The sequence below is a fragment of the Drosophila biarmipes genome, chromosome 3R (genome assembly GCF_025231255.1).
Source record: "Drosophila biarmipes strain raj3 chromosome 3R, RU_DBia_V1.1, whole genome shotgun sequence".
Taxonomy (NCBI): domain Eukaryota; kingdom Metazoa; phylum Arthropoda; class Insecta; order Diptera; family Drosophilidae; genus Drosophila; species Drosophila biarmipes.
The window spans coordinates 10,157,878-10,181,420 of NC_066616.1; the positions used below are offsets into that span (position 1 = coordinate 10,157,878).

Here is a 23,543-nt window from a genome sequence, read left to right on the forward strand (position 1 = left end):
CATTTTGGAACTTTTAAAAATCATGTTTATAGACAATAAAACATAAAAATTTGTAAATGTTTAAAATTTTAATCTAACCAAACCATTATACCAAATTTAAATTATAAAAATATGATTTACTTTATAAGGTTTAAAGAAGCTAATTGAATATAAGGTCAAATATTTTGAAGGAGAACTTAGGATTTGTCGAGCACCTTTTCTTGCGATATAAAAAATGTATCTATTAATATTTTTATTTATTTTGTTTAAGATTACAAATTTTGAATGGAAATAACACAAAAAATATGTTGTTCATACAACCCATTAAATGCAAATATTTAAGCCCAGCAAAGCCCAGAGATACCTAAATATTCAAATAAAATATTTGACAGAAAATACCAACTTCTCCACGCCTCGCAACAGTGTGTACACACCGCCGCAGAGCCGCCATCATTCACTGCACACACCAACGCACACCAACACGGCGAAAAGCAACCGAGAATAAAACGCTGCAGAGGCAAAAAGAGGAAAAGAGGAACGAACGTCGGTTCTCTTCTCGATTCAACACACTTGTCCAATTTCATTGCGTTTGCGATTATTTTCTACTCAAAAGCCACAACCTATGCATCGTAACTTAATTCAACAACAACTGTGATCGCCAAACATCGGAAAATAACAAAAAAAGCACGTCAAGAATTGCCAAGTTAGTTATTCTAAAAAAAAAGACAAGAAAATTGCAACAAACTGCCGTAGTGTGCGTGTGTACGTGCGAGAGTGTGCCTGTGTGTGTTCTGTGTGCAGTTGCAATTTTGAATTGTATTTTACAAGTTTTGCCCACTGATTTTTAAGCCGAAAAACCGCATAATTTCAGCGCTCCATTGAAAAATCCACCACCCCGCCCCCGCAAGAAGAAAACAAAGAAAAGTGCTAAAAAAAAGTGTCGATTTTTCGGCAAAGTTCAACCCAAAAGCAATACACATTGTGCATTACAACTAAGGAAGAAGGAGGAGAAAAATCGCAGAAAAAGGTGAGCCGGCGGCGGCCTCGTGTGCGCGGTCTAGAAAAACTGGCATTTTCCATTTTCATTGGGGTGGCGCATACTAAAAAAACAGCCAACTAAAAACGAAAAAGTCCAATGGGCGTGTTTTTTGCGGGACCCTCAAATTTTTTTCCATTTTAGCGGCTTTTTTTATTATCGCCTGAGCATAACCTAAAAATGTACGAAAAAGTAAATTGTTTTTGTAAATTTTTGTTTAAATGCTGCTCTTTAACTATCGCTTTCTTTGTTCTTCCTACACACGCGGTTCGCCAGCGGAAAGAGAGAGCAAAAAGAGAGAGAGAGAGTGGCGCGTTCATAACCGTATAGGTGTGCCTGTATGTGTGCCGCGACTCTTTGTGCATTATTTGTTTTATCGGCAAATATTTATGGCCAAAAGGGGGTAAAGAGCATAAACTATCTAGCATGTTTAAAACTTTTTCACGATTTACGTTTGCTGAGCTTGATTTAGCACCAAATTAACCCCTTGGCCAAGCAGGAGTTCAATGAAAGCGGCGGCACAACCTTGAAGCCCGAACCTAACCTCAATTTAATTCATGCTCCCCGCTTGGCGGCTTCTTTTTTTTTGCCCATATATGAGGTCATTTACTTACACACACATGTGCAAAGTCCTTTGAGTCGGGATCGCAGGTATAAAAATTTGAAGCACGTGCAGGGTTAAATATCCTGCAACAACAAGGCGAAGTGGAACTTCGGGTGACAGCTGCACTATACGTTTTCCCCCTTTTCCGCATGTGCAATTGTGTGTGGGCCAAAAAGTGGGTCAAACCGCATCGCGCTGCGTCTTTTTTTATGTGCACTGCAGTAAAATGAGCTCCTCCTTGGGTGGACCCCTCATCCCAGCCAGTGAAACTCTAGATCCTTCTCGAAAAACAGTAGTAAACAAGAAAATAGCGGTAGTCCTAAGATAAGTCGTGTATCGAAGCTGTGAAACATTAATAAGAATAACTAGCGTCTGGATGCAATGTCTTTTAAAGAATCTTTGAAATTCACTTAAATAATTTTGAAAAAAGTAGTAAATATATAGGCCAAAGTAGTGGTAGTCCTAAGATAACTTGGATATTTGTAGTTTTTGAGATGTAAATAAGAATAACTGTCATCAACGATTCAGATCTTTATATACCTTAGAATTTTTTTTAAACATAAATATGTATATATTTTCGTAATAATTGTTTTACCTAAAAATAACGGAGGGTATACAAATTTCGTTTAACCAGTAGACCTCTTCGTTATCAAAACGAAATACTCACAAAAAGAACTGCACGTGATGAAACTATTTAATTTCAATCAGTGAATTATTAATGGAATTAATTGCTCTAATCTCTTTGCCAAAACACACTCAAGAACAATATTTGATGATTATTTACACAAACATTGCCGGAAGTTGAGGAAGTAAACTTAAAGATAACGCCCACTTCCGTGTCCCATTTAAAAACAGCTTTTTGGCATTGTAGATAACAAAGCAACCTCATTCTTTGATTTCAAAGTCTCAAGTTGAGAAATCTACACCTCGTCCCTTCTTTTAGGACTTTTGCTAGTTTTTATAATCCCAAAACCAGACTGATTTCCTGTATATTACTACTTTGTAACTAAAAGTGCCCTATATTTTTTGCACTGTTTCGCAGACGTTCGAATTCCACACTCTTGAGGTAAGAAACAAAATCGACACCGAACAGCCACTGTGTCGATAAGTCCAAAAACCAGATAGAAAGCGGAACAGGAATTGGAAGAGGAGACTAAGAACCAGTGTCGCGGAGCCCTTAGTTCAGAGAAGGAAGAATCAATCGACAGCTATGGTCATGGATGCGACCCAATCGCAGCAGCCTTCGCCGCAGTCGGTGGGACGCGAGTTTGTCCGCCAGTACTACACGCTGCTGAACAAGGCGCCCAACCACTTGCACCGCTTCTACAACAACAACTCGTCGTACATCCATGGGGAGTCCAAGCTGGTGGTGGGACAGCGGGAGATCCACAACCGGATCCAGCAGCTGAACTTCAACGATTGCCATGCGAAGATCAGCCAGGTGGATGCGCAGGCCACGCTGGGCAACGGTGTGGTGGTCCAGGTCACCGGGGAGCTGTCCAACGATGGTCAGCCCATGCGTCGGTTCACCCAGACGTTCGTCCTGGCCGCTCAATCGCCGAAGAAGTACTACGTGCACAACGACATCTTCCGCTACCAGGATCTGTACATTGAGGACGAGCAGGATGGCGAGTCGCGGTCGGAGAACGATGAGGAGCACGACGTTCAGGTGGTTGGCAGCGTTGGCGGCACTGTGGACCAGGCTGTTCAGGTGGCCGGCGATGTGGTTGCCCAGCAGCCGCAGCAGCAGCAGGCTCCTCCTCAGCCGCAGGCTCAAGTTGTGGTGCCCCAGCAGGTGGCTCCTGTGGCGGCCAGCGGTGCTGCCCCGCAGCCGATCTTCTTCCCATTGCCAGCGGGAGCGGCTGCCGGTCGTCCAGTGGCCGTTTTGCCGCCAGCTCCGCAAGCGGCGGCCGTACCACTGCCCGCCCAGTTTACCGTGCCGCCGCCACAGCCCATCCAAAATGGAGTGGTGTCCCACGAGGAGCTGCAGCAGCAACAGCAAGTGCTGGTGCCGCCCAGCGTGTCTCCTTTGGTGCAGCAGCAGCAGCAGCCGAGCGGCACTCCGGTGTTGCCCATTGTTCCAGTGCCAAGTGCGGGCTTCCAGCAATCGCCACTGGTGGCACCACAGCTCATCCAGCAGCAGCAGCAGCAGCAGCAACCTCAACAGCTGCCCCCGCAGCAGCAGCAACAGCAGCAGCAGCAGCAGCCCATCCAGCAGCAACCTTTGCAGCAGCAGCAACAATCGCTGTCGGAGCCCGAGGAAGTCGAGGTGCCACCGCGCCAGCCGCAGAAGCCCTCCACGCCCGTCGAGGACTTCAAGACCATCCACGAGCAGCAGCAGCAGGAGAAGTACGAGGCCGCCAAGCAGCAGCAGAACGAGCCAAAGACCTATGCTAATCTGTTCAAGTCCACATCCTCCTCGCCCAGCGGCTTTGTGAATGCCGCCCTGCAGCAGCAGCAGCAACTTCAGCAGCAGCAGCAACAACAGCAGCAGTCGATCAGCAGCAACACTTACAACTCGTCCTCGGCATCCGCGGCCGGCGGCAATGGCGGTCAGGTTAGCTACTCCACCACCGCCTCTTCCTACAATAACAGCAACGGAAACTCGCGTCTGGACAACGGTGGTCCGCTGCCGCAGCGCAACAACTCGATCCGGAACAACAAGGGTGGTGAGTTGTCAATCCTCCCCTAATTTTAACGGGGTCATTCCCCCTTTGTCAGCATTGATAGTTCTAGAAGTTGTGTAGCATAGTCTTGAATTTTAAACCAGTTTCGATAGACATTTAAACCGAAAAAATATCAGCAAACCAGAAATTATAACACAGGAAAAGTAATGTTATGACTAGTTCTGTGACTAGCAGCATATAAATATAATACTCTTAATATATTAAAGCCGACCTATCATGAATCATATTTGTCGCTATCAAACTAGTCATAATTGTAGATAGTTATTTATAAATAGGTGTACAAAACCCTTTTGAGATATCTTACTGTATATATGTAAAGTTTAAGTATTCTGGTTTTCAATATATTTATCTTTAATTTTTACAGACTTTGAGCAGCGTCGTCCGAGCAACACGCAGCAGTTCGGTGACAATCAGCAGCTGTTCCTGGGCAACATCCCGCACCACGCCAGCGAGGATGATCTGCGCGATATCTTCTCGCGCTTCGGAAATGTCCTGGAGCTGCGCATCCTGTCCAAGGCTGGCAACAAAGTGATGCCGGGCATGCGTAGTCCGCTGAACTACGGCTTCATTACCTACGACGATCCCGAGGCGGTGCAAAAGTGCCTAGCCAACTGCGTAAGTTCGTCAGAAAACCCATATATGCGTAGAAATTAATGAGATTAAACTAGGTTTTCATTCATGTTATGTAAAAAGTCCTTGCCATAGCATTGAAATGAAAGCATTTTAAAAAATGTAGGTTTACTTAAACGAATTTTTTCCATTTCCATAGCCCCTATACTTCCCGGAGAACTCACCCGATGGCCAGAAGTTGAATGTGGAGGAGAAGAAGCCGCGCGTGCGCAGCGACATGGTGCCACGCCAGCCGATCGGCGGCAACAACCTCAACAACAACATGGGCCGTTTGGGCGGCAACAACGGACCCCAGTCGCGCCCGATGGGAAACAACAACGGCAGCGGTGGCGGCATGATGCGTAACAATGCCGGGGGTAACAATCTCCGTCAGGGAGGCGGCGGCGGTGGCGGCAACGGAGCTCCCCGCTTGGGCGGCGGCGGTGGATTTGGACAGCGCCAGGACAACCGCACCGGCGGCGGCAACAACCAGTCCAACGGACCGCTGCGCGGAGCCGGCAATGGACAGAGCGGTGGTGGCAACTACGGACGTCGCTAAAGGAATTCCTCAGCACATCAGCAAATGTAAAGGCATCGGCAAGAGCAGCAGCAGCGGTAGCCACAACAATAACAGCAGCAGCAACAACCCAACGTTAAAAACATCGACTTCTTCCACAATGCAATCAATCAATTACATTCAAGAACATCTCATGCACACCAACCCACGCAAATCACACTAACATAAAAATAGTTGGAGCAACAAAAACTGTCAACTGTCCTTTAAATGTTCCTGAGCGCAACTCGGGGCGTCGAGCTATAACAAGCAAACAAAAAAAGAGTAACATCAAGATCTTGAGTCTCGCCTTAGTTTAATTGCGTTAGGCTCGCTTTTTCCAGCCAGTTCGTGCCAAAATATACCGAAATTCTGTGCAAATCTCTGTTGTGAATCCAAAAAAGAAAGCTTCAGCTCCTTAACTGCTACTCTCCACCACCACTCACCACCTGCTCTCAGAATCACCTTCACCACGAAACACGTGTATTAAGTTTAAGTCTCAATCAAGCACATCCATGAACGTTCATCGAAGCACACAAACAGACAGAAGACACACCACACAAACCACCCATCTTAGCATAAATGTAAACTTTAATTTCAGCTATCGTTTGGCAAATCACTTTCAAGAAAAATCTTACCCAAGTTCGCAAGATGATAGAAGTTGGTTTTTGAAAAGAATAGGAAAGGAGCAATGCAACACATTTTCGTTTGTTTTTTCACTGAATAACCCCACATTACTTAAGCTAAATAAAAGAAGAAATTAAAAGGGAAACTTAAAAAACTTAGCTAAAAGATATAAACAGAAAAAAAACAAACAAAAAAATGAAAAACCTTTGTAAAATGCAATAAAAAAGAGCAAAAGAAAGACTTGAAAAAAATTAATATAAAAACTAAAAAAAAAGGAATGTAAACACGAGAAAAATGTAAGGCGCGGTTAGAAAACAAGCAGAAATGAGATCAAGCTAGAAAACACACAAGAACAAGAACTCAAACCTCTTATAAAACATTGAAAACGAAACGAGAATCAATTCAGCACCAGAAAAGAAACGCATCAACGCCGTCGTTTAGCGCCCCAAGAAGTCCGCCGCATCTTAGAGCCTGTAAACCTTTTGCTACTTAAATCTAATTTGCAGACACTGACACATTTAACTAGCTAGTCTATATAGGGAATCGAATCGGATCGGTCGATCGAGTGATTGTTGAAATGAGAGCGTGTGATGGCAAAAGCGGTGCCGGCGCCGCAGCGGGGGCGTGGTCGATGCAATCGACGATGTTGAGGGACGGACGGACTGTGTTTTCGCTTCTTTTTTCGTTCTGTGTAATGAGTTCAAGGTCGTAAACCAAACTAAGTCAAGCAACTTAAACGATTTGGTGTTTCCAACGCAGTTGTGAACTAAAATTTAGTACATATTTTTTAAATAAAATCAAGAAAAGCCCAAAAAAATAAGATGAGAACCATATAAAACACACACAAAAACTTATTATAATAGTCGGAGGACGAGACAACACAAGCTACTAACATTTTTCTCAAGGTAAATCAAGCAAAACATGTAACAAAAAATATATACAAATATATATATAAATAAAACAAAAACTCATATAATTTAATGTTAACTTTTAGACTTACCAGAAATCTAAATATACATATATATATATTTATATAACTGCTGCAGCAAAGAAAAACGAAGGCAGAAAAGCGAAGAGGGGAACTAAAACATTTAAAATCGTGTGAGAATCTTTTGAATTTTGTCGCAGGCGTCCAAATGTATTTGCCTAAGTTATTCTTGTTTTGTTAAAACTTAAAACTTTTGATTCGTTGGAAACATATCATTTGTTTTTGTTGGTCGACGCCTGCTCTAGAGAATCAATTGCTAAATCAATTACTTTCTACATCTATTTCTAGTACAGACACATGAACATAGCAGACATTTTTAGCACTGAGAACAGGGTCTAAAGCAATTTTAGTACATTTTTTGTAAAACGAAAATGTTAGTGTTCAAATCTTAGCTCAACGATCAGTGCTGGAAGTGCTTCGCAAACACCCACAACAAAAAACAAAAGCAGCATCAACAATACAATACAAATCAGAGGTACTAACTAAATCTATGTAAGAGTAATGAAAAGCAAACAATTACGAGTTCATGCTCATTTCTAAGTAAACCGATGAAATCACAACACTGCAGTTTGTAAAGAGTAAAGAAAAAGAAAGGAAACACTTAATTATAATTTAATTTATATGTGTACAACTACAAATAATTATAATAATAAAAACAACCACAAAGATTCAGCGTGTTTACCAGAAAACTTATGATTTGTTTCATTTCCCCTTCTGTACTTAATAAAAATATAAGCGTTTTGTGTATTTAATCGGATCGAATATTTTTCGTTTCTGGTAAATGCGATAGCTCCTCAAAACACCAATAAGTCTTAGATTAGATGTCTGGATCAAAAAACACCACAGAGACGAGAACACGTTTATTTTTATCTATCAAGGCGATTCCTGCGACTGAATCCGATTTCCATTGCCCTTGTGTTAAACTGAGCATTCAGCATTTAAATGAAATTGATGCGCACAAAGCTAAGCAATTGAGAGTAATTTGCGTAACTTTAATCAATCACAGCCAGTCGAAGAAATTTTCACTTCCCAATCCCCGATCCCCGAGTCCCAGACATAATTCAGTGGTGCGTTTTATAGCGTTTCAGATATAAAACATTTACGCAAAATCAATTCACTCATGCAATACTTTAAATGAAATTGAAAACAAAAAAACCAGCAGAAATAGTATAAATAAAGAACAAGAGTTTACGATTTTAAGTCTTAAAAATGCGGTGTATTGTTTTCTTTATTAATCTTCCTCTTCCGGGTTTGGAATACATCGTAAAATTCGGAAAATACCATTAGCCATGGAATCGGGGAATGTTTCTATCGAGTTTCCGTTAAATTATACGCCTGTAAAAATAAAATGATTTCACTAGTTGCGGTGTTTGATAAAAATAAAAGGAAATAACAATATCGGCAAAAATATGTTGAAAATTGAGCAAGAAATACTACATTTCTTTTAAATTAAAAAAATGTTTTGTAGAAAACAGATAAAACAATTATATTCGCGACTTTTTTTAAATAACGGGCATTTTCAAAGTAAAACATTTCTAAGTTTTGAAAAAACTACCTTTGACTAAAAGTATTTACATATGTCTAACCATTTTGTGAAATGATCAAGTCGGCAAACTTGAAGAATTTGACTTAATTTTAAAAGTTTTTATATAACTTAAAAAAATATGTATTCTTATGATGCTTTTTCGAAATAGAGTTAATGTAAAAGAAACTTTTTTAATTAAAAAAAAAATTGAGTAAGATAGTTCCATTTTTGAGAGTAAAAGTGTGAAGTGAAAAGCTAATCTTTTTTAGCAGTGCAGTAAAGATACTTTTATACTTAATTTTCATTTTCCTAGGATATCGTACCGTAGGTTGGTGGTGAACCCCCGTTTCCCACTTTTGGATTGAGGCCGTGGGCTGGAGCCTGAGCGGGCTTGAAGATCTTGAAGTCCTCGGTGGGCCACTTCTTGATTGCCCCAATGCCAACCGATGCTCCAGCCTTCAATCCCGGTCCCAGCTTAACTGCAGAGCCGCCATCCGCATCGCCCCTGGCACCTAAATCCACATTGGCGGCCGAGGGCGTCACCTGGACGCTCTTAGAATCGTTCTTGGGACGGTCAGTGGTCGAGGTCTGGGCATGCTTGTGGCCAGCCTTCGGTGGCCATTCGCCAAGCTTGCTGGGTGTCCACTCCTGAGCAGCATATTTTCCGGGCTTCGGGTAAGACGACCATACGTTCGGGCCGTAACCAGGGAAGGGTTGACCCGGATGTTGTTTCTGGTGGGCTGCGTAGTGCCCGGGAGGAGTTGGTGGCACCACAGGTGTCACATAGGCAGCCCAACCATTGATGAATGCCGATGGTGGCAGGACGGACTGCACCAGGTACGGATTGTAGTTCCCGTTGCGGCCATAGCTATCCATGGTGGCCGGCTGGGGCGGAATGTAGCCGGCACGAACGGATCCGGAAACAGGGAACCGCAGGCGCTTGCCGGAATCGGGCTTCTGGGTGGACTTCTTAACCTCCACCGTGTTCAGGTTGATCGAGTGCTTGCCCTGGGCTGAAAACCAAGGCAAATATGAAGTCGGTTAAGAAGAATTCCTTGTCTTTTTTAACAAAATGTTAAATCCGTAATACTTTCAACGTATAGATAGCTTACCCAATGCCCGCTCTGCACTTGAGGGTTCTCCGAACTCCAGGAATCCAAAACCCCGCTTACGGCCGGTGTCCTTGTCAATCAGCAATTTTACGCCAACGATAGCGCCAAACTGCGAAAAGTATTCGCGAATGCTCTTCTCATCGTGACATTCCTTCAACCCGCCAAGGAAGATCTTTGTTGTTTTGGCGCCCCCGGGTCCGCCACTTCCAGAACCTGAACCTCCTCCTGGCTTGTTGAACTCGTGACGAGGCAAAGCTGGCTTGGTCTCCACAGCTCTGATTTTTAAATAAAAAAAATGATTATTTATTTCCATTTTTTATTTTAAAATCTTTTTAAACGAATTGCCTTTAATCATCATACTCTAATATATAGTTATTATATTATCTTAAAATTCAAAACTAATGCAAATTATATTACATCTAAAAACCTTTTTCTAAAATATTTAAATGCTTCTTAATGAAAATATTTGTAGGATCTATGAGCTTATTTATTGTATGATCAGCTTATTCCTAAATAATACATTATTTTTATACCCTTGCAGAGGTTATAATGATTTCAGTCAGAAGTTTGCAACGCGGTGAAGCAGACGTTTCCGACCCCATAAAGTTATATATTCTTGATTAGCGTCACAAGACGAGTCGATCTAGCCATGTCCGTCTGTCCGTCCGTCTGTCCATCCGTTTCTAAGCAAACTAGTCTCTCAGTTTTGAAGCTATCGGGCTGAAACTTTCCCAAAAGTCTTCTGTTTATTGCAGGTAGTATATAAGTCGGAACCAGCCGGATCCGACAACTATATCTTATAGCTCCCATAGAAACTATTAAAAAAATTATATCTTTCGTGTTTTTTAACATATACCTTTCTAAGCTTGGATATAACATTTTTAAATTAGTTCTGAATTTCGAATTCAATTTTATCAAAATCGGAAGACTATATCATATAGCTCCCATAGGAACAATCGGAAAATTAGTGGTAAACTCCTACGCTCCGAAATAAAATTCTTTATTTGGTTTTGAATTTCGAATTAAATTTAACAAAATCGGACGACTGTATCATATAGCTGCCATAGGAACGATCGGAAAATTAGTCGGAAAATATGAAATAAAAATTAAAAATCTTTGGTGTTTTTTAACATAAAACTTTATAAGCTTGAAAATAACATTTAATTAGTTCTGAATTTCGAAGAAAATTTTATTGAAATCGGACGACTATATCATATAGCTGTCATAAAACGATCGGATAATTGGTGGAAAATAATATGAATCAAATTATAGCTTTGGTGCTTCTTGACATATTATCTATAATATTGGGAATATAAATTTATATATTTTTAAGAATTTCGAATTCAATTTAATAAACTTATAGAATATTTTTTACAACTGCAAGGGTATACAAACTTCGGCTTGCCGAAGTTAACTTTCTTTCTTGTTGGTTATATTTTAAAGTTTTTGAATAAATAAATGGGTTTAAAAATTTAAATATATAAATATAGTTATCTAAAAATATTTAACTTAATTTTGTATACCTCCATTTTCGAAATAGAATCTGTTATAAAAAAATGTTTTTAAAACTAAGTCGCCTAGCAGTAAGCGACGGTACTTACTTATTGTCAATGGTATGTGGTCGGGCCTTCTGGACTTTTTCGACGGATGTGGGATCCACATAGGTGACGAACCCGAAGCCCCTTGAGTGGTTGCTCACCGGGTCGCGCATGACCACCGCGTCGGCCACGGCTCCGAACTGCCTAAAGAATTCAAGCAAGGTATCCACAGTCGTCTGGGTGGATAGGCCTCCAATGAAGATCTTGCGCAAGTGCTCGTCGACCACGTTTCCCATGTTTGGGCTCGGTAAGGAATTATTCGCCGCGGTGGCCACCGGATTGGAGGAGCCGCTGTTCCGGGCCACTTTGCACTGCCAAGAAAAGTGATTTTCCAGACAAGGATCGGCTGAAACCATTGATGATCTTACCTCTCGCAGGCAGGATGTCGTCGCACACTTATCTGTATCCATTTTTACAGGAATATCAAATTAAATTAGTCCAAGCTGCGGTAATAAAATTAACCCGACCAAAGTTGGAATGACGGGCGAAAAAATTTAAATGTCAATTACTTAGATATGGACTATCGAAAGGGTCCAGAAGCTTCTGTTGCATAGGGACGATAAGAAAGGACAGTGCGCCTATGTTATGTAATTCAACACTGCAAATCGATTATAATTGATAATCACCTTTCCCGCCTGTTCGACTTTTCAGGCCCCATAACCTCTAAGGTGTAATGGCTTTAATTTTGAGGTCCAATTCTCTTTTTTTCAGCAGATCCTAACAACTTAGTCGCCCAAAGAAACATTAAAACTTCAAGAAGGGGGTTTCAACAAATTATGTTATAAAAAATAAACTTAAAGGGGTATCTTCTAATATATATTAACAAATAAAATATTTTTCAAAAGTCAATAGATTCGAACTGATACTCTCACTATATCTTTAAAGTTAGAATCTCGTAATACAATTTTATTTATTTATATAAAGCCCACTTACAGCGTAAACTGTGAGCTAACTAAAAATTAGAGCGCTAGCAACTAAACTATGTAGTTTAGGTCAGTTTTTGAGTTGTTACAGAACGGGAAGAAGCTTTGTGTGTCCTAACCTAAGTCGGTGTAAAAGTTTTCGAGTTTTTCTAGCATGGTTGTGGATATTTGACAGATGGTTTGCGGAGAAAACTGTCCCCATACAATATTTTCTCATTTGCTGAGTAATATATTCAGTTCAATTTATCGTTCAGTCTGACCCGACCGCTATTCTACACTGTTTGTGTGGCGGCAGAGCAATCCGTTATGCTGAGTCAAAGTGGACCACTGCCTTAAAATTTATAATTTAATCGTCCCAAAACTCTGTCTCGTCTTTTAATGATCTTAATTGGATGGTATAACCCTTTTTTTTAATAGGTGAAAATTAGTTTTTCGATCGAAAACTCTTTTTGGCTTGTACCTTTATCCCTTCCTAGAACAAGAGTTCTAAAAAATTAATTTTAACACGGGGTAGCTTTCAAAATCGTTCAATCCCAAGGAAAACAGGTTGGTTTTTGATAAAGTAATTAGTTCTTTATTGGGAAATTCAGAAATACAGGAACAGTTAGTAAAATACCGACTAGTTACCTTCACTTACCTCCGAGTACCAAGTTCCTGGTGCCAACCAAGTCAGCCGGAACAGCCACCGACCAAAGTCCAAAGTGAGTCCAAAGGGGCTCCGCTCTGCCGGCTACAACTTAGAACTTATATTTGCTGGGAAACGAACCGGAGCGAAGCGCAGCGCAGCTTTCGTATCCGGCTCGGGAGCATCCGTCCGTAGCCCGGCCAGTCTTGCAAAGAAATAGGCAGTGCATTAGTACGCGGTTCGGCCGGGGGTTAATTGGGGGTCTCTAATGACGGTAACTAGCCCTGCTCGCTACCCTGCCGACCTGCGATGGGTCGGAACCCCGGATTGTGCTGCTGCTCCTGCTCCCTTTCGCAAGGACTCTGCTCCTGTGACCGTTTCGGGTGGGTAACATTGGGTAGGATTTTATTTTGCTTGATCTCGTCGCTTTCGTTCCTCTCGAAACGAACTAATTACAGAACATTTGTAAGTTGTTTGTTTTTAGTGGTTTTTTCTGGCTTAGCGTAGCATCTACTTCTTAGGGGCTAACAGTGTGGTATGTTTCGTATATATGGATTTCGCTTGCTAGGACAACACAGCGTGGCGATCGCTTTTCAGGAATAAATCATATAGTATGTGTAAAAGTTCTTAGTTGTACAAAAAAGTGATTACAAAATATGGTTCTATGTGATTTCTTACATTTCGCTGGATCGCTATAAAATAAATTCAATTGCAAATACATCTACTGTAGCTGTGGGCTATCCATCCCGGCATGAATAATAAAGTTTAAGTACTCTACCTTACAAACACCCTTACAACGCAACTGGTTCTCAAAGAGAACTCGTCGCACAATCGGTTTCTGTTGGTAGTCAATTTTATAAAATAAAATTATTGTTTAATTTATGTTTTGTTTGTTGTTTTCTTTCTTTCTTTTCGTTTCGTTTCTTTTAGTTTGTTTTGTTAATATAGTTAAAACTAAGCGTTCAGGGTTCTTAACATCCTAAACATGAATTGATCAGCGAATTAATGGTTACAAAAGAGAGATAGCAGCATTCAAACTGGGGACAAGAGGCGTTGATTCGTTTCGCTTTTGGCTGTTTGTTACTGTTTGCTTGTTGCTTTCTGGCAAGTAGTTTTGGGTTTTGGCCAAACTTATTGCTTGCACTTGCACTCGGCATGGTTCTGGTTCTGGATCTGGATTTCTTGGGCCTGATCTTGTCTGCCTGGTCTGACACACACCTGCTACTGATTGCCTGCCTGTGCCTTAGCTTGTGATTCTGCTTGTGATTGTGCCTCTGCATCTGCCTGCCTAGACTGCCTGTTTGTCGTCTAGCTTGAACAAACACTCTCTCTCTATGTGTGTTTACCTAGTTGCGAAAAAGGAGAAAATTTTGTATTAGCTTCGATTCGTTCCGATTAAGTTTGATTGTTTGGCTTCCAACTAGCTGCCAACAACGACCAAAGATCCGAGCGTTTTCAAACATACGGTGGGTTAGGGGGACCGGCCCTTCAATCTATATATATTTACCTTGTCTAGTAACGTCTATTGCCGCCGCCCATGTTTCCTTGGCCGCCTCCTGTGTTGTAGTTGTTGCCACCAAAGCCTTGCCCTCCACCCTGGTTACCTGTGGAAGATAGAGGTTAAAAGGGAAGGTAATATGTGATAATAATATGTAATATGTATAATCACACTTACCCTTGTTGAAACCTCCTCCGCCACCTCCACTGCCTCCTTGGCTGTACGGAGCCGGGCGGTTGTTGCCAAAGTTGTTGTTGCGTTGCGGACCACCGCCGTAGCTCTGCTGGTAGTCGTTGCCGAAGCCACCGCCGCCGCCGTTGCCGCCCCAGCTTCCGTTGCTGTTGCCGCCACCGTAGCCGCCTCCAGCGCCACCATTGTTCCAGCCGCTGTTGCCACCCTGGTTGTTCCATGGACCGCCCGCTCCGCCACCGCCCTGCTGGTTCCAGCCGCCCGCGCCGCCCTGACCGCCGCCTCCGAAGTTGCCGCCGCTGTTGCCGAAACCACCGCCGCCGGCTCCGCCCCAGTTGCCACCGCCGTTCTGCCTGTTCTGGCCTCCCCAGCCACCGCCGCCGCCCTGGCCGCGATCGCCCTGACCACCTCGTCCGCCAACCCTAGGACCACCACGTCCGCCGCCCGGTGCACCACCTCCTCCGCCGCCACCACCGCCCTGGCGGTCCATATCCTGCTTGGCAATCGCCTTCTTCACGTCCAGGCTCTTGTTCTTGATGGTGTGGTTCTTCTGGAGGATGATCTTGTCTACGGGATCGTAGTCGTCGAACTCGATGAAGGCGAAGCCGCGCTTCTTGCCCGTATCCTTGTCGGACACGATGTTCACGCCGACAATCTGACCAAAGTCCTTGAAGTACTCGCGCAGGCACTCCTCATCGTGATCGTCCCGGAGTCCGCCCACAAAGAGCTTCTTCACCGTGGCCCCGGCATTCGGGGCATCGATCTCCTGGCGCGGCACAGCCCTCTTGGGCTCCACGGTGCGTCCGTCGATCTTGTGGGGGCGCGCATTCTGGGCATTGTCGATCATGTATGACTGAGAGTACGTGATGAACCCAAATCCGCGCGAGCGCTTCGTCTTGGGGTCCTTCATCACCACCACGTCCACGATGTTGCCCCATTTCTCGAAGTGGGCCTTAAGGCCATCGTCCGTGGTGCGGTAGTCCAAACCCCCGATAAACAGTTTGCGCAGCTGCTCTGGCTCGGTGATCTGTGGGTGAAATGCAAGTGTTTTTGGTGTCAGTGAATGAGGTTGCAACTATTTAGCATAAGCCGGAATGCTTAAGTACTGGCTGGCCGTTCAAAAAATTCAATTCCAGGAGACTTGGTACTGTTTGGTATAAATTACCTTTCAAAACATGTATTTTGTATAAATAATACCAAAAACATGGGACTTGAAACCACGTGTATGACCACTGCCTTTTAGAATATTTTACATATGTATTTTATGACTTTTAATAAGCGGTTATATTTTTCTTCATTTTTTAAGATTAGCTGGTATGAAATTATACTTTTCCAAAAGAGTTTTCATATACATTTAAATACAAAGCGGATAAGCTTACGCAAAGGAGTGCAATAGATACTTCAACAATTTTCAATGCCATTATAGGGAATTTGTAATATTTGGTTTGATAAAATATCCCTTATAAAAGGAGAACTAGAGTGAAATTAGGATTTTATTTAGTTAAGTAGCATACAAAAAAATTTTTTAAAACCGAATTAAAATTTTTTTTGATGATATATGTAGTTATAAAAATTTACCTAATAACATTAAGCTTTCTGGGGAAATAAGGTACAACCACGTCCATTGAGTCACTTGAAGATCATCGTGAGTTATAGATAGACAGCGACATTCAATCGCAATTGTTTATGGTAGTAATTACGGTACTTGGCCGAGAAAAACGCCGCCCGCCATTTTCTTTTTACTATTTGCACCGCCATGACAGCTCTCCCGTGTACGTGTATGTGCATGTGTGTTCGCTCTCTTTTTTTCGGCGGCCGGCAACGCGTTTTTCCTCACAATTATGCGTATATTTTCCCAAAAAGGGGGCATTAAACCGGCGCCGAGTCAATAACCGGTTGAATTCGGACAAAGAGCGAAGACCTGTACAATTCCACAGCCAGCGAAAAAAGCCGCGTGCCGAGTTACCTGCGAATTTGTCGGCGTCGACAATTTGCACTTTCCCACGCGTTGGCGAACCAGAAAGCGCAGCTCGACAACTCACCTCGTCACCATCGTCGTAGTTTCCGTTGGAGTCGTTGAGATCCGCCATTATTGTACTGTTTGTGTGTAAAACCCAAGCAACTTGAAAGTCGAGCACAGTTTGTAGTTTTTCACTTTTTCCAGCAGACGCCCGAAAAGTGTACAGCACGCACAAAGGAATAGCCAGCAGTGTGGCCAGGTGTTGAGCGCATCGAAAGGCCAGGCGATGAGATAAGATGGAAGATGCGTCGGAACGTGGAAATGAAACGATAGTTCCCGTTGGGGGTCTTCAGAATTCATTATCTCTTGGACATTGGTCAGGGTATTCCCTAAACTGTTGAATTGCTGAAAATTACTGAAAAATTCAGCATTTATGGGACTGAACCTAAAATTCCTCTGTTGAATTTTCAATTATAGGATGTTTAAGATTATGTTTCAAATTAGGAAAAGTAAGCTAAAAACTAAACTATTAGAACTACTTTCAGGTAGCAACCACTCAGATAACCCGGGTTTTCAACAATTCAACAAAATTTTCAACAGCCCCGAGGTTGTTGAATTGGAAAATTTTCTTAATGTTGACTTTGTATGGAACAGCTGACAATTACATTTAGCAGCATGTTTGTACAATTTTATTCTAAAATATATTAATTCTTCCCAAAAAAATGTTATTTTTTCTACAGTTTTATTGTCAAATATGATCATTTTTCTAAAGAAAAACAACTCTTTTTCTCTTACTCCCTCATATCTGCTTTGCTACAATGGGGAAGTCGATAGTTGATCCATCAGTCTCTACGTGCAAAATATTTCTATAATCCCTCTATCATTTGCAAACATGTTTAAATACTTTTCTTTTTTTAATTTAAAATTAGTTTTATTATTATAAAATAAAATCACAAAAACAAGCATTAAATGAAACATTTTTGTTTTACAATAGCAAATGAATACCCGCAACGTGCCCAAACGCATTGCCCGCCCAAAACATCGATATGCGGCCAACTATCGTTCCATTCCGCCCTTGCAAAGACTGTCACACATCGTTTGCTGCTGTCACTTTCACTTCCGTTTGTGTCGAGTCGCTTGCGTTTTTTTCGTGTGGAAAAGAAGCTAGAGGAAGAGAGTGTGTGGCGAGCGAGTAAATTCCAAATTTACCACAAATATTCCTTACTAAACGGTACGTGCTAGTGAATGCGATTAAGTTAAGCGCAAGGCGGACTTTGGTCGCAAGGCATATTGATTATTTTCGCCAATTTTCTGTACACCCGGTACATTGCGTGCGAGTGTGTGTGACGTCTGTCTGTGCTGGCCGCCATCTTGGCGAAATACACGCACACTCGCATGCATGTGTTTTCTTTTTTTTTCACTCGGAAAGGACAGTCGAGCAAAATAGAAGCTGAAAAGTTAAATATAATTCCTTCAAAATACCATTTTTATCAACTTTCAGCACCTGCTTGAGATACGTAAAGAAGCCCTATCATGGTGGGATCTCGAGTGTACGTGGGCGGTCTGCCGTACGGAGTGCGCGAGCGCGATTTGGAGCGCTTCTTCAAAGGCTACGGCCGCACTCGCGACATCCTCATCAAGAATGGCTACGGCTTCGTGGTGAGTACAAAATAGTTTTTAAATCATCAAAACATCCTCTCGCTTGTTAAAGTCTCTAGCACCACGGAATGGGAAAGAAGAAGATATGAAAATGCCTTATCATAGACCTTGCTACTTTGATCCAAACTAAAAATTCCGTCTAAAACCCTTCGGACTTCCCTTTTGAAACTGTATTATAAAAGTACATTCATAATAATATACAAAATATTGTTTTCCAATTTAGGAAAAATTAAAATAATATTTCATCTATATTAGAGTAGTATTACCATCTGAAAACATTTTCATAATCATATGTTAAAGAAAGTTAGGAAGATAATTCGTATACTACATAGGAAAATATATATTATTATAAAATTTAGGGAAATTGCTAAATTATTTTCCAAAATAACCGTATGACATGACAACCATTATAAAATTATTTATTATTTTCAAAAAATTAGCATACCCTCTGAAAGGTTATACAACGATAGGGAAACTATACCAATCAATACCATTACCAAATCAACACTAAACACTAATTGAATTTTCAGGAATTCGAAGACTACCGCGATGCCGACGATGCTGTTTATGAACTGAATGGCAAAGAGCTGCTGGGCGAGCGGTAAGTTACCACAAACTGAAAAAAGCCCGCGAAACCGAGTGACTCACGCTTGTCTGTTCTATTTTTCAGTGTGGTTGTTGAACCCGCCAGGGGTACCGCTCGCGGCAGCAACCGCGACCGCTACGACGATCGATATGGTGGTCGGCGGGGCGGCGGTGGTGGTCGCTACAACGACAAGTAAGTACAGGCCTTGAAACCGGACCAAAGTAGCGACGATTCCGTCCTCTAACTTCGTTTGCGTTGAAGTTTGCCCCAGAATTAGCATTGCCAAGTTATTTTCATTTGAAAGTCCCATTCACACAGAAGCGAATAGCTAAACTGTATGCCACAGCAAAATGTTGCAATATTAGTCTAGAATTAGTTTTCATATCATATCTCTAGACGAGACGAGACGATTTTGTTTTTAATGTTTTTCATACAACTCTTGGTAAAGCAGATTAGTTTACTTTATTTACAAAAGGTTTATTCTTAACAAGAACCTTAGAGTTGCCATTATCATCATTCAAAAACAAAGTCCTCTGTGTGAAAGGGACCCAAACGACACTGACTTGCTGTTTATCTTATTATTTCCAAAACGCTCCGTTTTCCTATGCATATATTATTTTCCTACGTTTGCACGTTTCCTATCCGCATAGTATGTAAAGTGTTTCATTTCGTTCTGTTTGCGCATAACCCGAGTGTAAATATGCATATGTTCGAACATTCAGCATCACCGTTGAGTTTTGTGATGGAGCAGCGGAAGCAGCAGCGCAGTGTCAATACTAATTAGCGAATCCATTCAATTATTCACCAGAAACAAAAATTCCAGATCATCCTCTCGCTATGGGCCACCGTTGCGCACTGAGTACCGCCTGATTGTGGAGAATTTGTCCAGCCGCGTTAGCTGGCAGGTAAGTCATCGGCATGAATCGATTTCTGGGGCCTTGGGCCCCGTGATCACTGTAGCTTAGATTCGAGGAGTGTAGTGATAGCATTAATAAGGCTAACCGATTGAAATGGAACTCTATTATTATCGCCCACTAACTAACTTACCCAATCCCAACCAAGAAAACCTCCCCACACTTTTGAGAACCCCTTTTTGATTTCTACTCACTACCCGGTGTCTTTCTCCCGTTTTTGTTTAACTCCTCCACTCTGGCTCCAGCCATCTTTAATCTGTAAATTAGCCCTAAGCTGTACAGTTGACCTAGGCTTAAGTGAAACGAAAACATAAGAAATTCTGCTAAAACCCTGGTACTGATCGGTGTAATCTACCCACCATTACTTTCTCTCGCACACACCAACCGAAACCGATATATAAAAAAGAGTTTGATGTGCTTTGACTGAGAGATTCCCTCCTCGGCCTGGGCCAAAACCATAACCGAACCGGGACCAAACCCCGATAGAGAATCGAATCGAATCTAATTGAGTCGCCGTGAGAAAGACCAAACTGTTGACCGGTTCAGAGTGTTTCCCCCAAAAAACCAATTGAAGTGGTGGAAGCCAGAAAGACAGTCCCCAGAGCAGCCCCAGATTGGTTTCGATCTGCGATCTACGATCGGCGACCTACGACCTCCACGATGCGCCATCGCCGCCGCCTCATCCATCCGTCCATTCCAAACAGAAACAAAAAGAATATACACATATATAAGAACAAGTCGATTAGAATCGAACCCAAAAGACACGAAACCAAAATCAGAAAGCAGACGATGACGATGACGATGGACGATGATGAGCTGCCCGGGTCAAAAGGCCAGCCCACGTAAGATGATTCGAGACGTAGGCTGGCCTCTTGCGTGTTAGGTATTTAACTCTCTGCTAAAACTATTCACAATTTTAACTACCAACAATATTATATAAAGAATTGTCAAATTCCTTATAGCCATTGTGAGTGTGAGAGGGTGGTTAGAGATGAGGAGCTTGCGTTCGCTAATTCTGAGATGATGTGATGATGATGATGATGGTCGTGGCGACGATGAGATGAGAGATGAGCATGTGACGATGATCGATCGAAGACGATGACGATACGATGTGCTGGTCGCGCTGCGCGTTCGTTTACCAACTTTGGCTAGTGCCTCCGAACTTAGTCCTTCCCCCAAATCCCGGTTCTTCTGGCTTACGGCTTCCGGCACCCGGCTTCCGTCTCCGGCTGAGACTACCGACTAGACAACCAACCCGTTGGAGCAGCGAGAGCAGCGTCCCGAAACGTATTTCTTATTTTTACAGTTCGTTTGTGCGTGAGGCGCCGAAGCCGCTGGTGCTGTTGTCCGCCCGCTGCCCGGCAAACTGCTCCAAAATGCTCCACTCTCTGGCTCTCTGGTGCGGTGGTTCTGGCCAGCGATGTCTGCTCTGCTCTGATCTGACCTCCTGACTGTATCCGGTGGTGTGGCTCCCTCTGAAACGAAACGAATACCGCATACCGCTACCGCTACCGCAACACTTGAATACCTTTTTGCCATTTATAATATGATTCTGTTGTACATGAAAACTAAGAAACAAACAAAGTACCAAAAACCAATACAAAACCTAACGAGGTCTGGCCGGCCATCCATCCGCTCATCCGCCCGTCTGGCCACTGGTTCACTACTGGCTGCCTGGTCGAGTTAACGATGTTCGATCGGACTTTCGATGAGGTCATGAGGTGTACTTGGTGTCATTGGCCCACAGTTACTAGGCAGACAATCTAAACTCTCGGTGTAGAAACGATGTGTGTGTCCTCCTCTCTCTGAAAGCGCATTAAGTAAGAATTCAATTACAAATATTTTGTTAACTTTAATTTATTTCCAAAAACCAATTCAACTATATAAACTATCTATCAATTGCCAACCACTGTTAACTATATTGTTTACGCTTAAGTTCTGTGCCGCGTGCAGCGTGGAGCGTTTGAATGTTTCGTCCGGCACGCTCCTCTGGGCACCTGCGGCTCCTCCCATCCCGATCGATCGCACGAACTCTGCGTCCGGCGTGAGGTTTCCACCCGTAGGCAGGCGCGACAGAAGCACAGGATAGACGAACACAGGGCACTCAGTGAGAGGGAGAAAGAGAGGGACTCTAGGATCGGACTTGGTTAGGAGCCAGCCCCACTGTCACCGGAATCATTCGAAACGCTCCAGCTGCTGCACGGGCTGTCCTTTGAGTTGCGCCACTGTCAACGGCTGCGAATTGTGCGAGATCTCTGTCAAAGCTAGATTAACTAATTCTTATACTTCTCTCCCCACTTTGTGCGTCCCCTGCAGGATCTGAAGGATTACATGCGCCAGGCTGGCGAGGTCACCTATGCCGATGCCCACAAGCAGCGCCGTAATGAGGGGTAATTAAAATACGCCAAACTATTTATATATTTTATTAAAAAATATTCTTTTCCCGCAGCGTGGTCGAGTTTGCCTCGTTGTCGGACATGAAGACGGCCATCGATAAGCTGGATGATACCGAGCTGAATGGCCGGCGCATCCATCTGGTCGAGGACCGCCGTGGAGGACGCAGCGGTGGTGGCGGCGGTGGCGGACGTGGACGCTCCCGTTCGTCCAGCTCTCGCTCGCGCTCTCGCTCCCGCAGGCGTTCCCGCTCCCGCCGCTCGTCGCACTCGCGCTCCAAGTCGCGCAGCCGCTCCAAGTCCCGTGGCGGACGCTCCAAGTCCAAGTCGCCGGTCAAGTCTCGTTCTCGCTCCCGCTCGCGTTCCAAGTAAGTTCTGCACTCGATACTTCCTAAAGGGATCGTACTTAAATGCATTGATCTTAGAGACTGATATAATAGAGGCTAGCATATGGAATATAAATAGAAAGGCTGCCTGATTATAATCTATAGAGTTATTACTATTAAATCTAAATATTAAAATATTTACATTTCTGTTCTGGAATGAACTTGTTGATTACGATCCCTTGCTTGATGTATTTTCAATGGTTTCTTATGCTTACCCATTTAATTTGTTTCTCCTCTTGTGCTGCAGCAAATCGCGTGACGTGTCCAAGTCCAAGTCGAAGTCCCACTCCCGCACCCGCTCCCGCTCCCCCAAGCGCGAGCGCGACTCCCGTTCCCGCTCCCGTTCGGTCTCGAAGCGCGAGTCCCGCTCCCGCTCACGTTCCAAGTCCAACCGCCGCGACTCCCGCTCACGGTAAGTTTTGGCTAGACCCGCTGACCTCGGCTCTACATAGATAGATGTTCACGGTTCTTTCTTTCGTGCTTTCTTTGGTTTTGTTTGGATGCACCTGTTGTTTGTAGGCCTCCAACTGTGGTCGTTCAAAAGCTCGTTCTATAATCCGTCATTATAATGCTTTCTCCTTGCAGCGACCGATCCGCATCGGCTGACAACAAGTCGCGTTCCCGCTCGCGCTCCCGCTCGGCCTCGCCCAAGAACGGAAACGCCTCGCCGGACCGCAACAACGAGAGCATGGACGATTAGATTAGTTAGCTGTCCCATTAATTTTAAAGCACTTGATTTTAGACTTCTACTTTAACTATTCTACGAACATCAACACTCAGACACCCCTATTTACCCTGCGCCACTAAAACCAAAACAATTGAAAATGAAATCATATACAAATCCACAACAATCGGGCCTCGTCATTTTTGGTTCCCTGGAGATTACCACTTGCAGGTGCCGTAAGCTGAAAAATGACAGGGACCTGGTGGATTGAATGGCCTCCAGGGAGTACTCTTTGCCCATGGATCATGAGACATGTACACCACACCAGAACACCTAAAATTGTCTATACGATGAGTAATTTCAATAAATACGGATACATTTAAATTAAACAAGTCTTTGACTGGATGCGATATGATAAATGCAAAACA

The 23,543-nt window shown here is 43.1% G+C and overlaps 4 protein-coding genes across 8 annotated transcripts; 2 read left to right on the top strand and 2 right to left on the bottom strand.

The window, feature by feature from the left end:
- Nucleotides 1–439: 439 nt before the first annotated feature.
- Nucleotides 440–7,772, top strand: LOC108031660 (ras GTPase-activating protein-binding protein 1). Its single transcript, XM_017105296.3, has 5 exons — nucleotides 440–682; nucleotides 851–1,006; nucleotides 2,662–4,288; nucleotides 4,671–4,921; nucleotides 5,076–7,772. Exons 3-5 carry the CDS (start codon nucleotides 2,830–2,832, stop codon nucleotides 5,472–5,474), a joined length of 2,109 nt encoding a protein of 702 aa, XP_016960785.3. The 5' UTR covers nucleotides 440–682; nucleotides 851–1,006; nucleotides 2,662–2,829; the 3' UTR covers nucleotides 5,475–7,772.
- A 527-nt stretch (nucleotides 7,773–8,299) lies between these two features.
- Nucleotides 8,300–11,953, bottom strand: LOC108031661 (RNA-binding protein Musashi homolog 2). Its single transcript, XM_044092130.2, has 5 exons — nucleotides 11,687–11,953; nucleotides 11,322–11,629; nucleotides 9,721–9,995; nucleotides 8,932–9,621; nucleotides 8,300–8,418 (listed from the first exon to the last, which is right to left on the bottom strand). Exons 1-5 carry the CDS (start codon nucleotides 11,726–11,728, stop codon nucleotides 8,411–8,413), a joined length of 1,323 nt encoding a protein of 440 aa, XP_043948065.1. The 5' UTR covers nucleotides 11,729–11,953; the 3' UTR covers nucleotides 8,300–8,410.
- A 1,290-nt stretch (nucleotides 11,954–13,243) lies between these two features.
- LOC108031940 (heterogeneous nuclear ribonucleoprotein 87F) lies at nucleotides 13,244–16,778 on the bottom strand. The gene is made up of 4 exons (XM_017105721.3): nucleotides 16,596–16,778; nucleotides 14,542–15,580; nucleotides 14,374–14,470; nucleotides 13,244–14,212 (listed from the first exon to the last, which is right to left on the bottom strand). Exons 1-3 carry the CDS (start codon nucleotides 16,641–16,643, stop codon nucleotides 14,379–14,381), a joined length of 1,179 nt encoding a protein of 392 aa, XP_016961210.1. The 5' UTR covers nucleotides 16,644–16,778; the 3' UTR covers nucleotides 13,244–14,212; nucleotides 14,374–14,378.
- An 820-nt stretch (nucleotides 16,779–17,598) lies between these two features.
- Nucleotides 17,599–23,507, top strand: LOC108031575 (serine-arginine protein 55). 5 transcript variants are annotated; one of them, XM_017105133.3, is made up of 9 exons: nucleotides 17,599–17,744; nucleotides 18,015–18,172; nucleotides 18,703–18,773; nucleotides 18,843–18,950; nucleotides 19,567–19,663; nucleotides 21,989–22,062; nucleotides 22,122–22,433; nucleotides 22,699–22,863; nucleotides 23,037–23,507. In XM_017105133.3, the coding sequence occupies exons 2-9, from the start codon at nucleotides 18,047–18,049 to the stop codon at nucleotides 23,149–23,151; spliced, it is 1,068 nt and encodes a 355-aa protein (XP_016960622.1). In that variant the 5' UTR covers nucleotides 17,599–17,744; nucleotides 18,015–18,046; the 3' UTR covers nucleotides 23,152–23,507. The 5 variants fall into 5 exon arrangements, with proteins under 5 accessions (XP_016960622.1, XP_016960623.1, XP_016960625.1 ...); XM_017105134.3 differs by having other exon boundaries at nucleotides 19,582–19,663; XM_017105136.3 differs by lacking the exons at nucleotides 21,989–22,062; nucleotides 22,122–22,433; nucleotides 22,699–22,863; nucleotides 23,037–23,507 and adding an exon at nucleotides 20,079–21,492 and having other exon boundaries at nucleotides 19,582–19,663.
- The last annotated feature ends 36 nt before the right edge of the window (nucleotides 23,508–23,543 follow it).